The 15,373-nt window shown below is 37.1% G+C and overlaps 1 protein-coding gene across 1 annotated transcript in view; it reads right to left on the reverse strand.

The window, feature by feature from the left end:
• Dnah6 (dynein axonemal heavy chain 6) overlaps positions 1-15,373 on the reverse strand; it is a 397,099-nt gene that overhangs the window by 273,614 nt on the left and 108,112 nt on the right. The window contains exons 5-10 of the mRNA XM_004660533.2: positions 7,524-7,791; positions 4,346-4,480; positions 4,139-4,259; positions 2,909-3,035; positions 1,439-1,607; positions 890-1,006 (exon numbers count right to left, since the gene is read on the reverse strand). Of these exons, the coding sequence (XP_004660590.1) occupies positions 890-1,006; positions 1,439-1,607; positions 2,909-3,035; positions 4,139-4,259; positions 4,346-4,480; positions 7,524-7,791 (937 nt within the window). The remainder of the gene's footprint in view (positions 1-889; positions 1,007-1,438; positions 1,608-2,908; positions 3,036-4,138; positions 4,260-4,345; positions 4,481-7,523; positions 7,792-15,373) is intronic.

Consider the following 15,373-nt stretch of genomic DNA (forward strand, 5'->3'; position numbering starts at 1 on the left):
GAGTGGAATGTGGTGGTGTGATAAACTTAGGTTGTTCTGAACCTAGGTTTCCAGCTGATGTAGATTTGGGAATTAATGCCTCCTAGAGGCAGTGTATTGTTGGGATGGGCTTATGGATAGTATAGCCAGTTTCCCCTGTCCAGTGTTTGGCACAGTCTCCTGTTGCTATGGTCCACCTTATATTGACCAGGGGGTGATGTCCACCCTCTGCTCATGTCATTGTTTTCTCTCCCATCATGGAGCTTCCCCCTTGGGCCTGTAAGACAAAATAAACCTATTTTTCCCACAATCTGTTCTTAGTTGGGTGATTTCTACCAGCAATGTAACCTGACTGCAACAGTAGGCATACCAGTATATACTAAATAAAGTAAGACCAAAAAGAAACATGGTTGTTTTAAGCTGCTGAAATTGTGGCAACTTGTTAAGGAGCAACAAATAACTAAAACAATGAAATCCTCTCAGAGGAACCATACTTTTAGAAAGATTTCAGGGGCAGAGCAGGTTGCTTAGCACTAAAAGGTATGTGCTTACAAAACCAGCTATCACAGGTACTTATGAAAAGAATAGACATTCATTTGTAGCAAGAGACCCTTGTGCATGCATGCACACGCACACACACAAAAAAATTTTTAAATTTTTTTTAAAGATTTCGGAAATAGTGTTTACCAAAGAGTGATATCTTAGACCCTTAGAGGGATGCCTAGAGTGGACCCTAAAATCTGTACAGATGATATCCTTTTGACATGTGCCTGACAATCCCTTGGTCTACACAATTAAGGAAAATGTGCTAACTGCAGTCTTGCCAATCATCTGACAATAAAGTGGCTGCTTCTTTTTTTTTTTTTAAAAAAAAAAAGCTTATTTGAAGATCTAAGAGGAAGAAGCATACCAGAAAGTCTTCTAAAGAAGGCTCAAAGAGTAGTGCCTGGACAGTCAGAATCAGTTCTGTGATGAACATGGGAATGAGAGATTCATCTTCTTCCTGCTTCTCTAACACTGGGACCACCTGGAACGAGCATACACGAAGTGTTGTAAAGACCCTCAGGTGACTGAGTAAAAGGCAGCAAGCACACAAAGATGTATAGAGTTAAATTCGTACAGTGAGCTGAATTTGTAACCTTGGGATATGAAAAGTCTTGAAAGACTAATACCATAGAAAGAAAGAAAGGAAAAAAAAGAGAGAGAAAAAACAGAAGGAAAGTTAATAATATTTTTAAATATTAAAAATAAAATAAAATATTTTATAAAATATTAAAAATATTTAAAAATGGGTTTATATACTTATTAGAAGTAATACTAACTATTCATAATATTGTAATATATATCAAAATGGAAAATTACCTATTTTTCAAGCATGTAGAAAATAAATAGCATGATTCATAAGTAACCACTCCTTCAAAAACATTGACTAATGAAATTTCATTTTGTCTGAATGTACCTTTTTGTCAACGACTTCAGGTTTCTCCTCAGTAATCCATTTTTGAATGACGTCTGCTGAAGGTGTTCGTTTTAGTTTTTCAGTGAGATAATTCAAAAGGGTGTTAGCAGAGTTTACTGTTAAGACATGTAGTGTGTTCTGAATTAAATAATCGTTCAGACGGATGAAACTTGGAAAGAAAAGGCAAATGCAGTGTTGGATTTTTCTAAGATTTTTGATAATGAGTCTAAAGTACATAAATTTAAAGTTTTATTTGTCCTTGGCTTTTGATCTAATTATATTAAAACTGCAATTTTTTTTTCGTAAGAGTTGTTCTTAGATATTCTTTCTTTTAAAGCACAAATATATTCAAATACATAACATCAATCTAGTTAGTTGTTTGGGAAAGTGCATTCAGCTCATGTTGTCAAAAGGGCCTATAAAATTTCTTCAAAGGTGCTTTAAAGATGCATATTACACTTGTAATTTACATTATAAAAGGATGAAATATTTGTTATTGAATAAATACTATGTGATTGCCTAATAGTGCTTAGAAGGTAGGACTGCATGTGCAATGAGAGTTCTGCTTCTCTAGGGTGCCAGGGTCTCCAGCCCTGCCTGACAGTGGCTTTGGAGAGTACTGCTTCCCTGGCTTCTGTTGCTATGTGGATATTTTCATATATACCCTGGCACATGGTTAAGATTTACTAAATACATGGGGTTAGTTGAATTAAATTAGTGGAACATGGAATAGCAATACTGACTGCTTTATTATTTTCACAGACAACTTCTCAGAAAATCCTTGATTTTGTTTACACGAGTTATTTGTGGTCATGATGTCAAATCCAGACTCTGAAAACAGTCTAATTCAAAACCTAGTTGGGTAAGGAGGTAGAGAGCTAATGCTAATATGGGAGAGCCTCTTGGTGAAGTGCTAGGAGGAAGACTAGTTCCCTAGCTCCTTGCTATAAAACCTGCCTTAGAGATAGGAGAGACCCTGATGTAGTCCTGAGGTTTAATGGTCTAAAGGATGTAGAGGCAGCTCTTGGGGCCCGCTTGAGGAGGTCTGCAAATCCGTGTGTGTGTGAATCTATGGCTGGTCTCTAAGATCCATGCTGACAGGAGCTCTTGGCCTTCGACCCCAGTCTCTCTGACCTAGCTGCTGCACTGTTGGGTGGCAGTTGTAGGGGTTGGTTTGTGGGGCATGTATTCAGGTCACCATGTCCTCTAAATTTTTTTAACTACTAATTAACCCTATGGTAAAGGATTCACCTTTTTAAAATGAGATATTTATTTCTTACAATGAATTCTGATGTTTTAGTTTTAATTTTTAAGGTAAGCATTTAAGCTGAACACATTATATTTGGGAATACAGTTGAAATTCTAGTCATGAAAATTAACATACCCTTCACCTTCCAGGGTTTAATTTTTAACAAGTCTTAAGTGGGACTAAAGTACTCATTTTTCTTGAAAGAAAGAATAATCATTTACCATGTCAGCCTCATGCAATGATGCCTTTTGCTGGCCTGTTCTGTGTATGTCATCTTTTCAGATTCTCCATAAGCTGGCCTGTCAAATGGTACATTGCCAAAAGTTTCACTGTTTAACCTAAAATAATCTAAAAATAACAGAAGACACATTTTTTCATAAAAATTTCATTCAAAGAAAAGACAAAATTCAAAAGCCCAAAACAATAAAATCTTTTTGTTCATGAAATAATTCAAATCCCAGAAAAAAAAATCAAATTATCCAAAAGAATTTCACATTAATGGATTTCAACTCAAGAAAAGACTGCAGGAGTATAGATGCAGATGGCAAAAGTGCTTGCTTTATAAGCATGAGAACCTGAGTTCAATTCCCAGAATCCATGTTTTTAAAAAGTCAAGTGTGATTATATGTGCTTACCATCCCAATGCTGGGGAGGTTGAGACAGGTGAATCTTAGGGGCTTTCTGGCAGGCCGGTCTATCTTAAGTGGTGAATTCTAGGCTAGTGAGAAATCCTGCCTCAAAATAGATGGATCGTGCCTGAGGAATAACACCTGAGGCTGTCCTCTGGCATCCACACACATGTGCATGTACACCCATTAATACATGCATGTGCACAAACATGTGCATATACACCCACACACACAGGAATACAGACATGTACAAAGGAAAAACTGCAGATACTTCATTAACATTCTTGTTCTTTATGGAAGTACTGAGGATTAATCCTAGGGCTTTGTGCATGCTGGGCTAACTCTACCACTTAGGTATGTCCCCCCATCATTAACATTCTTGTGAGCATAGGTTGATCTATATACCGTGCTACCTCCCAGAACAACTTTCCTCTCCTTTTCACCTGCATCACCCATGCCAGCTGGGGCCATTCCTGAGATACTTCCAGTCCCTTAACTCTTACACATCTGCTATCTGTCCTAGTAGAAAAGAGACACCTTTTAGTAGAAACCCTGAGTTCACCAAAGAATGCTGCCTATGAATAGAGATTCTGTGTCTGGTGTAGGAGTAGTATACACAAACAAGAGGAATTAAAGGAGAATGTAGCTACTGCTTTTGTTTGTCTCCCATAAAATATATTAATTTATAAAATGTCAAGCACAGCGTGAAACTATGTGAAATAAAGAGGCCAGTTATTTAAACTTAAGAAATGTGGAATAAAAAAATAGCTAGTATTTCATAAAGATGCTGCTCTGACATGTCCTGGGTTTTGTCCTTCATACCCTCATATGTGTCAAATAAACAGTCATCAGGAATAAATCCAACAGCACGCAAAGCAAATCGGCAAGACTTCCTGACCACATCTTTGGCCTCATTTCGAAATTCTTCTAGGCGCTCTGTCACCTAGACATTGATGAATATGTATAATCAGTGATCAAAAGCATTCATGATAGGAAGGACATCTTCACTTTACAGGCAAAATCCCTTACCTCCTGTAGTCGGATAACTTGTGCAGCCTTAAATTCCTGCAGGGTGTATATGTGACATTTTTCAATATAACAAAGTCCTATAAAGCTCAAATGATAACATAGTTCATTTATTTTAAGAAGAGCTGGTCGAAGAAACTGGATGAAAATAAGAATTTATCATTATTTAACTTAAAGAAAGTTCATATTTTAAAAGTATAAAAACACATGGAAGGCAGAAATGGCTATTATGGGTGAAAAGGGTATATTAACTTGGGCTACAGGTACAAAAAACAAAGTCATACATTAAATAGGAACTGTTCATAAATATTTTGTTCTGATATAATGATATGAATTATCATACTTAATTTGCCCAAATGCTTTTCTTTTCACTTTAAGAAGACATATATGGATTTCAACTTTTTAAGGAATAAATAAACAACAGAGAACTAGATATCTTAAGTATTATTAGCTGTGTCTAATGGCTACTAAAAGATTCATTGTGTTACTGTGAAGATTTCACAAAGTTCAGTAATAGTGATAATAGAAAAGATCATTTCCTAATCTAAGAGACTATGATACAGAACAAAGACAAATTTGCTTAAATTTTCAGAGTAGCAAGCTGCTTTGGAAAATTAGTTTCCATTTTCTCAAAAGGCTAAACAGAGTTATCAGTGACCCACGTAAGTCCATTCCTAAGAATATACCCAAAAGAAATAAGGACATATGTTTAGACAAAAACTTGTACATGAGGGAGCTGGAGAGATGGCTCAGCGGATAATGTGCTTGCCTATAATGCCTAATGGCCCTGGTTTGGAAAAGCCAGATATACAAAGCAATGCATGCATCTGGAGTTAATTTGCAGTGCCCCACCCTCTCTTCCTTCCTTCCTTCTTCTTCTCTCTCTCGGTATCCTTGCAAATTAATAAAATATTTTTTAAAAACTTGTAAATGAATGTTTATAGCAACATTATATGCAGTTGGTCAAAAGTAGAATCACCCACACAAAGGAATATAATTGGGCAATGAGAAGACATGTAATTTTACAACATAGATCTCAAAAACATTATATTAACTGAAAATTTCATCCATAAAGGATTAAATACTATATGATTCCATTTAAATGTACATAACTGGAGCTGCAGAGATTGCTTAGTGGTTAAGACATTTGCCTGTGAAGCCTAAGGACCCAGGTTTGATTTCCCAGTACCCATATAAGCCAGATGCACATGGTGGTACATGTATCTAGACTATGTTTGCAGTGGCTGGAAGCCCTGGTGCAACCATTCTATCTCTCTCTCTCTTTTTTTCTTTCTCCCTCAAATAAACAAAAATAAAAATAAGACCATACTGGGAAAATCTATAAACATAGTAGTAAGATTACTAGCTACCTATGGCTGAGAGAGGTAAAGGGGAGCTAAGGAGAAAAGAAAATAACTTCAAGGAATGGAGTTTCTTTCTGGAGTCAAAAATATGTGCCAAAATTGATAAAAAGTGATAGTCAATTCTGTAAACACATTAAAATCATTAAATACATACCTTAAGTGGGTGAATATAGCACATAAAGTACATAGCAACACAGTTGTTAGAAAATGTAGGCACCAGTGTGACAAGGTCAGTTATGTAAAAATTTATGATAAAAATTTCAAGGACAACTAATTCCATATTTCTTCTTTCATCCTTGTCTAGAGGAATCAGCCATCATAGTGAATTAATTTTAAATATCAGAGTTCTGGTGTTCTGGTTAGCATCAACAGATATTAAACTACCACCACAAGTCTGTTATTTAGGTAAAATGTAGCTTAAAAGGATGAGAACTTTCTAGGTGGTTAGGAATAGACTTAAAAGGAGATGTTACCAAGACATCAGTAGTATATTCAAGTATACTACTGATAAATATACTTCCGTATACAGACAGAATGATAATTTTCAAACATAAAAGAACAAATCTTAAGGACTGAGAAAAGTGACTTTATAGACAAACCTAGGGTGATATCACATTCTTAGTAATAAGCGTAGGTTACCTGTAAGTGTTTAAGACATGGCAAAAGATTCAAATGATGGGTGGACTCTAATGAAAACCAGAGGTTCAGGGATTGACTTTGATGTCAAAAAGGAATGTAATGTTTTCCCCAAACTCAGAATGCTCAGTGGGACTTTAGATGATACAGCTTGCATATTTGTTTTGCACTACATTGATCTTGGTCCTTGAATGTCCCTTTACTGTATGACTAGCATGCCCATAAAATTTTCAGATTATCATAGCAAAGCGAAGTAAATGACCAGCAAAAAAAGCCAAAACAAAACAAAAAAACCTTTGGCTTCTGACCCAAGAAGTGCCATAGAACTAAACATTTGGGGATTCTGTACCCTGACCATCATCATTTCAGTTTATTCCCAGGCTAAGTAGAAAACTTCTAGCTCAATTTGAAACTTAGTAGGAGGAGTTTAAGTATTGTCATACACCTTTAATAGTTCATTTTATATGATCACTCTGTCATCCAAATTAAATACTTAAATTTTCCCTACCTTCTAAATCTGTGCTAGAGGAACATATGCAAGGAGGAACTGACCCATGAAAACAAGGCCCAAATTATTTTGGACCATAAGGTCCAAAGTGTCTCAATGATGAGCAGAGGTAATAAGACTGACCAGCCCATTGTGCTCCAAGGATATATAACTTTCCTCAGCAACAAAAATGGCAAATCATAAATCTAAGATTTTTAGCTTGCTTCTAATCGAAGAAGTCCAGTGCAAGTCTCAGATTTTCACATTTTGTAGCCCTAGTTAAAATATGGAAGCACAACTAGATTACCATATTCCTGATAAGATAGTGAAGGTTGTTAATACTTTAAAAATGATAAAATATTCTATTCTAGGGACAGTCTATGCAAAATCTGTAACAATGTCACAATTTATCTTTCTGTGATTCTTTTAAAACATGATTAAGGGCTGGAGAGATGGCTTAGCAGTTAAGCGCTTGCCTGTGAAGCCTAAGGACCCCGGTTTGTGGCTGGGTTCCCCAGGTCCCACGTTAGCCAGATGCACAAGGGGGCGCACGCGTCTGGAGTTCGTTTGCAGAGGCTGGAAGCCCTGGCGTGCCCATTTTCTCTCTCTCTCTCTCTCTCTGTCTTTCTCTCTGTGTCTGTCGCTCTCAAATAAATAAATAAAAATTTTTAAAAAAAACACGATTAATACATACAGGATTAACAATGAACAAATTTTTTTGTAGTGCTTTTCGACATCCAGTGATTTTCTTTGATCGGACATTCTTCTTCCAAACGTTAAAAGCCTTCCATTTCCGAAAAAGGGAAAATATGGGGATCTTGGTGAGTTCTCTGTGATACAGATATTCCTGCTCCCATCGTTCAACTTTGATGAATTCAATGTCATCATTATAAACATGGGTCACTGCCTTTTGGCTAATCGTATAGTAGTCATTTTTATTGATGTTCTCATAACTTACAACTCTATAAACAAATAAAAATTGGAACAAATAAGGCAGTCAGTACATGGTAAAACCACTGAAGTAACTCATGTTGTAAAGAGATAACTTTTGTGATGACAAATACTATTTAATATTTAACAAAACTCTAACTACTTCCAGGTTAAATAAATTACTCAGGGGAGGGAAAAGAGCTGGTTTTAAACAACAGCTGAGTCAGGCATAATACCATAAACCTTTAATCCCAGCACTCAGGAAACAGAGGTAGGAGGATTGCTGTGAGTTTGAGCCTACCCTGAGACTATATAATGAATTCCAGGTCAGCTTGAGTTAGAGTGAGACCCTACCTTGAAGCTCTCCCCACCCAAAAAAAGAAGGTAAACAACAGTTGAGACTTTTATAAAGATTCTACAACTTTGATGATGTACTTAATCATTGCAGTTACTTGATTTTTATAATAAACAAAATTATTATAGATATTTTAAACTTAATAATCCTGAATACAAGCTACCTGGAATTGAGTTTTAGAAACCATCCAATAATAATGGCATATGAGAGCTTTAAACTAGTCAGTACTGACAGAATTATGAAAAGGTGAAAGTAAAATAAAAACATGAAATAGGTTAGATTATAATCAGGACCCAAATGAATAGCTAAAATAAATGTATAATTCACCATGCATAAAATAATTATCAAAAAATTGTATAGTTCAAGATGTATTTTGTGTTTTCTCTGCCATCCTGGGCATTTGTCAAATATGAATAATAAAATATAAACAAAGTAAAGAATAAAAACAAGAATCGAACAAAAACAGAAGGAAGTAAGGGTCTACTCTTTAAAAATATCTAGTAAGAATTTATCTAACGTACAGGTATATTTTCTATAATTTTAGCTATAATGCTGAAATATATATACAACTCAAAATAGAACAAGTATAAAATACGATATAGTACCTTAATATGATATATTTGGGAATTAGGGATAATAAATTCAAGAAGATTCTAGGAGAGCTTAAAATAACAAACCACAAATTAAGCACAAAAAAACAAATCTCAAATGTCTTCTGTGTTAAAACTATGCAAACTCTATGTGTATTAGACAGAGTGGACAGTATCACTGCTCTGAAAACCACTGTGTTCTATGTCTGTTCTGTTCTGAAGCAAGATCTACAACCTTTGCAACAGCCTTCAGCTACAAGATGCCTGAAATCACTGCATTTAAACAGATTCAAGTGCACATGTATGATCAGTTTTCAGGGACTAGAACAAAATTCTCATCTGCTTTAAACCTGCTAGTCAAAAAACTGTGAACAGTGGCAAAAACAACTTAAGTTTTTCTTTAAAAAAAATATATATTTTTTAAAAAATAGTTTATTTGCAAGCAGAAAGATAGACAGAAGAGAGAATGGGTGTGCCAGGGCCTCTAGCCACTGCAAATGAATTCCAGATACATACACCACCTTGTGCATCTGGTTTTACATGAGTACTGGGGAGTCAAGCCTGAGTCCTTAGGTTTTGCAGGCAAGCACCTTGACTGCTGAGCTATTTCTCTAGCCCCAATTTGGGTTTTTAATGTTTATGTTTGTTTTAATAAGACTGAGTAAGGAGGTTGCTGTCATACTTCAGCGCTTCCTTGGAAACTCTGACCTCTTTTGTTTTCACCTGACCTGCGTCTTTTTGTTTGCATTCTCATTATGTGCCCAGATATGTCTGAAAAACATGGCAGATGTTTCATGATGCAGTGAGGTACATAAGATATACCTGAAAATTTATCTTTTTGCCCTATCAGTAGCAGAAGATATAATTAGGATATTATTGGGATGATACTCTTCACAATGTGAAACTTCAACTTGTCCCCCAAATTGTAATCAAATTCAGATGTTTCATTAATTTCAGATATGACATCAACCTAAAACAACAACAAATAGCTGACCATGGCCTTGGTGCGTGTGTGAAAAACTTGCTGTGTGTGGTCTGGTATTGCAGCAGTGGAAGACATGGTACATGATGTTGACCACAACTTGTTATTGCTCAGTGCCACTGAAAAGTTCCTATTAGGGCTGGAGAGATGGCTTAGCGGTTAAGCACTTACCTGTGAAGCCTAAGGACCCCGGTTTGAGGCTTGATTCCCCAGGACCCACGTTAGCCAGATGCACAAGGGGGCGCACACATCTGTAGTTCATTTGCAGTGGCTGGAGGCCTGGCGTGCCTATTCTTTCTCTCTCTCTCTCTCTCTCTCTCTCTCTCTCTCTCTGCCTCTTTCTCTCTCTGTCTGTCACTCTCAAATAAATAAATAAAATTTTAAGAAAAGTTCCTTTTATCTATGTCTTTCTTCCCATTCAAGATATTCATTGTCAAGCCTCTCAGTATTTTTTTCCTTTCCACACCTCTACTCTTTTTTTTTAATTTATTTTTTCAAAGTAAGGTCTTACTCTAGAACAGGCTGTAATTAATATGTAGTTTCAGGGTGGCCTTGAACTCACAGTGATCCTTCTACCTCTGCCTCACACCTCTACTCTTTACAGAGCAAAAAACACACGTGTCTTTTGCAATGATGTGGTTTTTTTCCTCTCTCTCTCTCTCTTTTTTTAAATTTTCAGTGCCAGGGATGTTATACCTTCCAATGAGTTGTTGGCCAGGGGGGTCCCTGATGCCCCCAAAACATTATAGGCCATTGCCAAGGCCCTTGGTTTTCCCACCAGGAATAGATGGTAAGACCCTATTGTTGAAACTCCACATTTTTCTTTCATATATATATATATATATATATATATATATATATATATATATATATATATATATATATATATATATATATATATATATAATGTATGTATGTATATATATCAGACAAATACTTGGAAATAAAAACCTAAAGGAAGAAACAGTTTATTTGTTTTGTCTTATAGACTCAGAAGTTTTAGTCCATGGTCACTTAGCCTGAAGTGATGCAGAACATGATGGTGGCAGGAGCGTGGTAGAGTGTTCACCTCATGGCAGGCAGGAAACAGACAGAATGAGGGAGTAACTTGGGGCTGGGTTTGACCTTCAAAGGCATACCTCAGAGACCTACTCCTTTCAACTAGACTCCAACCCCTAAGGTTTTCAGAACTTCCCAAAATAGCACCACTAGCTGGGGGACCAAGTGTTCAAAAAATGAGCCTATGTGGGACAGTTCAAATTCAAACCTAACACCCACAATCAGTACCAGAAGTCCCCTTGAGTACTCATTAAGAATCTAGATTTCTCAGTCAAGCATAGAATCAGAATGTTCATGCATTCTGAGATTCCAAGTGAACCAATTGCCTGGGTGAACCTGATCCAGAATGATGAGCCACTGACCTCTACTTGAAAATGAACAGATAATGACAAAGCCAAGACTAGGCAAGCTCACTTTCACCTAAAGTGTGTGTTTTCCTTCTTGAGCCTCTTAGGATGACTCCCCATACAGACGTACAGAAGTTTCACTTCACCTTCTTCTAACTCTACTTGGCTTTTAGCTGCTTCATCTAAAAGGTACAGAACTTCTCTGTAGCTTATGGCAAGTTTTCTGGACTCTGCTGCATATTTAACTTCTGCCTCATATCTTCCCCCTCTTTAAACTTTCTTCAGAGTGATATTGACAATCATATTTATCCCATCCTTTCTTTCTTTTTTAAAAAAGTTTTTTGTTTATTAATTTTATTTATTTATTTGGAAGTGACAGACAGAGAAAGAGGCAGGTAGAGAGAGAGAGAGAGAGAGAGAGAGAGAGAGAATGGGTGCGCCAGGGCCTCCAGCCACTGCAGATGAACTCCAGATGTGTGCGCCCCCTTATGCATCCATCTAACATGGGTCCTGGGGAGTTGAGCCTCGAACCAGGGTCCTTAGGCTTCACAGGCAAGCGCTTAACTGCTAAGCCATCTCTCCATCCCTACATCCTTTCTTTCTTAAGCTTCCTAAGAACTGCCTTTGTTTCCCACAATTCTAATGAGATTATTGTCATAGGGATCCAAGCCCAATCCAGGTGGTAGGCAGAAGGGATACTCAGGGTCAAAAAAAGCTTTGTAAATATCAAGAAAGTGCACACCATTTTTGTCATATCTTCTGTCATCTTTTCAGTCCATTGCTAAGAGGGTATTTCCCAATCTGCTCCTTGGATGTCTTTGCCCTGTGTGCTCCGGCTCTGGAATCATCAGTTTCTGGAAGTGATCCACTACTTCCTGTGATGACCATTCCCAGTAGGCATTTTTCAGCATTTGCATTCAAGTTTCAGCTGCATGTTGGTGATTGACTTGTATGTTTGTTCCACTAAGACTTTTCTTTGAGGAGATAATCAGAAAAGTTAAGCCTTCTGTTGTAGTTACTTTCTCATTGCTGGACAAACAGTTGACCAGAAGCAGTGAATGAGAGGAAATGATTTATTGCAGGCTTACAGAATCCAGAGGAAACACCAACAATGGCTGAAGAAGCTAGTTCACTTCTATAGATTCTAACAGAGAGACACTACCAACAGCCAGCAAAGGTGAACATCCAGAGCTCCAAATTGCCTTGAAAACACCTTTAGGTCTGGACTACAAGATTTGCCACCAGTAATACCTCCCTCCATCAGGACTTTTCCCTGCTGGAGACTCAAGTTGCAAAAATACCTCAGGTTATGGAGAAACCTGCATTCACATTCAAACTACCATGCCTCCTTAACCACTTAAAGAGAAAACATAAAAATCCAATAACAAGATTCCTACTTTGTTGGTAAGGGAGGATGACTTTAAGATCCAGGGAACCAAACTGAGATCTTAGAAAAGTGAATGAATCAGAGATGAAAATATTGAGTAAAGTTACATTAAACTATATTCTACTATCTCATTACTAGAGAAAATGTCTGCATTTTACTTCTGCTTAATATAGGATCGACAGGTTTCCTGTCAAATAATCTTACTATAATGCCTCTCTGTCCATGTGAAATGAATCTAACAATCCAGTGCTTCTGTGGGCTTCTCAAAGTATGTGTGCCTTACTAGAGAGAATCCCATGGAGTGAGAGAATTGTATGGCCTTGTAGACCTCAAACTGTCCTGTTATTGTTCATTTCAAATAGATACATAACCCAAAGTGAACTTATAGGAGTTCCAAAAACTATTTTTCCTCCTGGAATTAATTCCTTGAATTTTCAAGATGATAAAAGCCCAGTGTGGTTTGTTATTTCAAACAGCAGTTCTGTTATGTAATGAAAGAAAATGCTTCTGTCCATCCTTCAACCAGTCCATCCGACTAATATTGCTAAAAGAGCTTTGCCTCATATGATCCTTCTGCCCAAGAATAGCTTTCACTTGCTTATCTCATTAAATGTGAACTGCTTTGCCAGGTGTGTGTGGTACTCTCCTCCTGGTTCACACTAGTTCCTTCTCTGTCAGCAAAGATCTCCCATTTTGGTCCAGCTGGTTTCTTCATCATGTCTACTGCAGGCCGGATACATCCAGTCTCTGTTCATCCATCTCTCCTTCCACCTCTTTCAATTAATACAAGAAAAAGAGTAATTCTTTACCTATTCTAAGGCAATGGACTGAATTACACAAACTCCTGTGGCTCTTTACAACTTCAAATTCTCTATTTTGATTATTATACACTTTTGTTATGCTGAAACATGTTTGTTGAGTGAAATATAAATGACTGAAGAGCAGTAGCCATTTTCTGAGTTTTTCATTAATAAACCTCAATCTGTTTGATAATACTTAATACTATGATTCAACATGAGTCTAGACCAAACATAAACTGAGGAAGAAAATGCTTGCTTTGCTTCTGGTTTGATTCACCAAAGGTGATAAAACATCTGATAAGAAACTTCTTTTTACCTGGAATAAGCAAAAGCAGAACCAACAGGAAACTTCCAGAATCTCACCAATTGGGGCCTAAAGCTTCCCAGCTTCCACCCCAAACCAATCCACACTCTGAGGGCCTTAACAGACTGTGGCTTAACAGATGTTTGGGGCTTGCTTGAGAATTTACTGCACAAGTACACCATGGGCAACTGTGGTTGAGTAATGGCATCATCTAGTGTTTAAAGAAATGTTATTGCTCAGGAACCACAAGCCAAATACAGTAATCACTGGGGGTAGGGTGAAGGCTGAGAACCACTGCTCTAGGCTCTTGTTTCTTTTTATGAGATGAAGTACCACCTCCCCCCAAAAATGTCATAGTTCCCGGGCAGTGTCAGATGTGTGTGTGTGTGTGTGTGTGTGTGTGTGTGTGTGTGTGTGTGAAAATTCAAAGGGCCTAAAGAGTTCCTGCTTGATTATTAAATTTGACTTGTGGGATTTAAGTTTCTTCATGGACTAGCCCACAAAAACTGGCATTTTGTTAGATAACCTTGTGAGGTTTCTGATTATCTGGATTCAAGATGATCTGTTCCTTATTATGTAATAAATACAACTCAGTGTAGAGATGGTTTTGAAAATAATTATATTTTTGTATGTAAATCAGGCATCTGCTGTTTCAAAGACATCCCAAGCTAGTGTCTATCTCTATATTCTGTTCTAGGTCACTAAATTTGAAGTTGAAAAGGCTCCCTAAAAATACTTTTAATACAACCAATTTAGAAATAACTTGAGAAGCAACTCAATCACTTAGAAAGAAATGTGACCTGAGCTTAAATTAGATGTTTATGTGCTCTTAATGGCCCAAGTCACATGACCGTTTCCTAGGATGCTAATCAGAATCTTATGCCAACCACTGATTTATCCAAATGTTTCAACGATTTACACCAGTCATGGAATACATTATTTCTACCATTTACATTAGACTTTAGTACCCCATCATGGCCCTAAACAAGACCCATAGTTTCTAACCTGTGTGAAAAACTTTATATTTCAATGAACAAAAAAAATATGTGGATTTATAATAGTGAGGTGAGATGGAATTTAAAAAGGTTCTTATTGGGCTGGAGGGATTGCTCAATCATTAAGGCGCTTGCCTACAAAGCTGAATGACCTGAGATTAATTCCCCAGTACCCATGTAAACTCATATGTACAAACTGGCACATGCATCTGGATCCCATGTGCAGTGGCTGGAGGCTCTGGCACACCCATTCTCTCTGTCACTCTTCTAGCTCTCTTTGCTTGCAAATAAATTAATAAATTTTTAAACATAAATTATTAAAGAGGGAATTATACAATACCAACACTGGCTCCAGAAATATACCAGCCAGATAAAAAATCCTTAAATGTTGCACAATCAGGGCTCTTTCTTGATTCAAATAATTAGTTAAACTCATAAGACTTTCAACTAATTGGCATCATTACCCTTAGAGGGACACAGATCAAGTACTACTTCTCACCATCAGGGACATGTCAGACACTCTTAGAAATCTAAAAGCCAACTGACACCTTACCTCTTCTCAAGTGACAGCTACATGTAAGGAGATGAGATCTACACTGGGTGTAAGAACCTTATTACTCTTAGTAATTGGTTCCTATTAGGAGCCAGTATCTTTCGGAGGAGAGTAATAGGTTCTTGCTCTAGCCCAGGCTGACCTGGAATGGAATTCACTTTGTATCAGGTTGACTCTACCTCTACCTCCTGAGTTCTAGGATTCAAGGTGTGTGCCACTACACCTGGCAGGAGCCAATATCT

Source organism: Jaculus jaculus, chromosome 6 (assembly GCF_020740685.1).
Source record: "Jaculus jaculus isolate mJacJac1 chromosome 6, mJacJac1.mat.Y.cur, whole genome shotgun sequence".
NCBI classification, from domain to species: Eukaryota; Metazoa; Chordata; class Mammalia; order Rodentia; family Dipodidae; genus Jaculus; species Jaculus jaculus.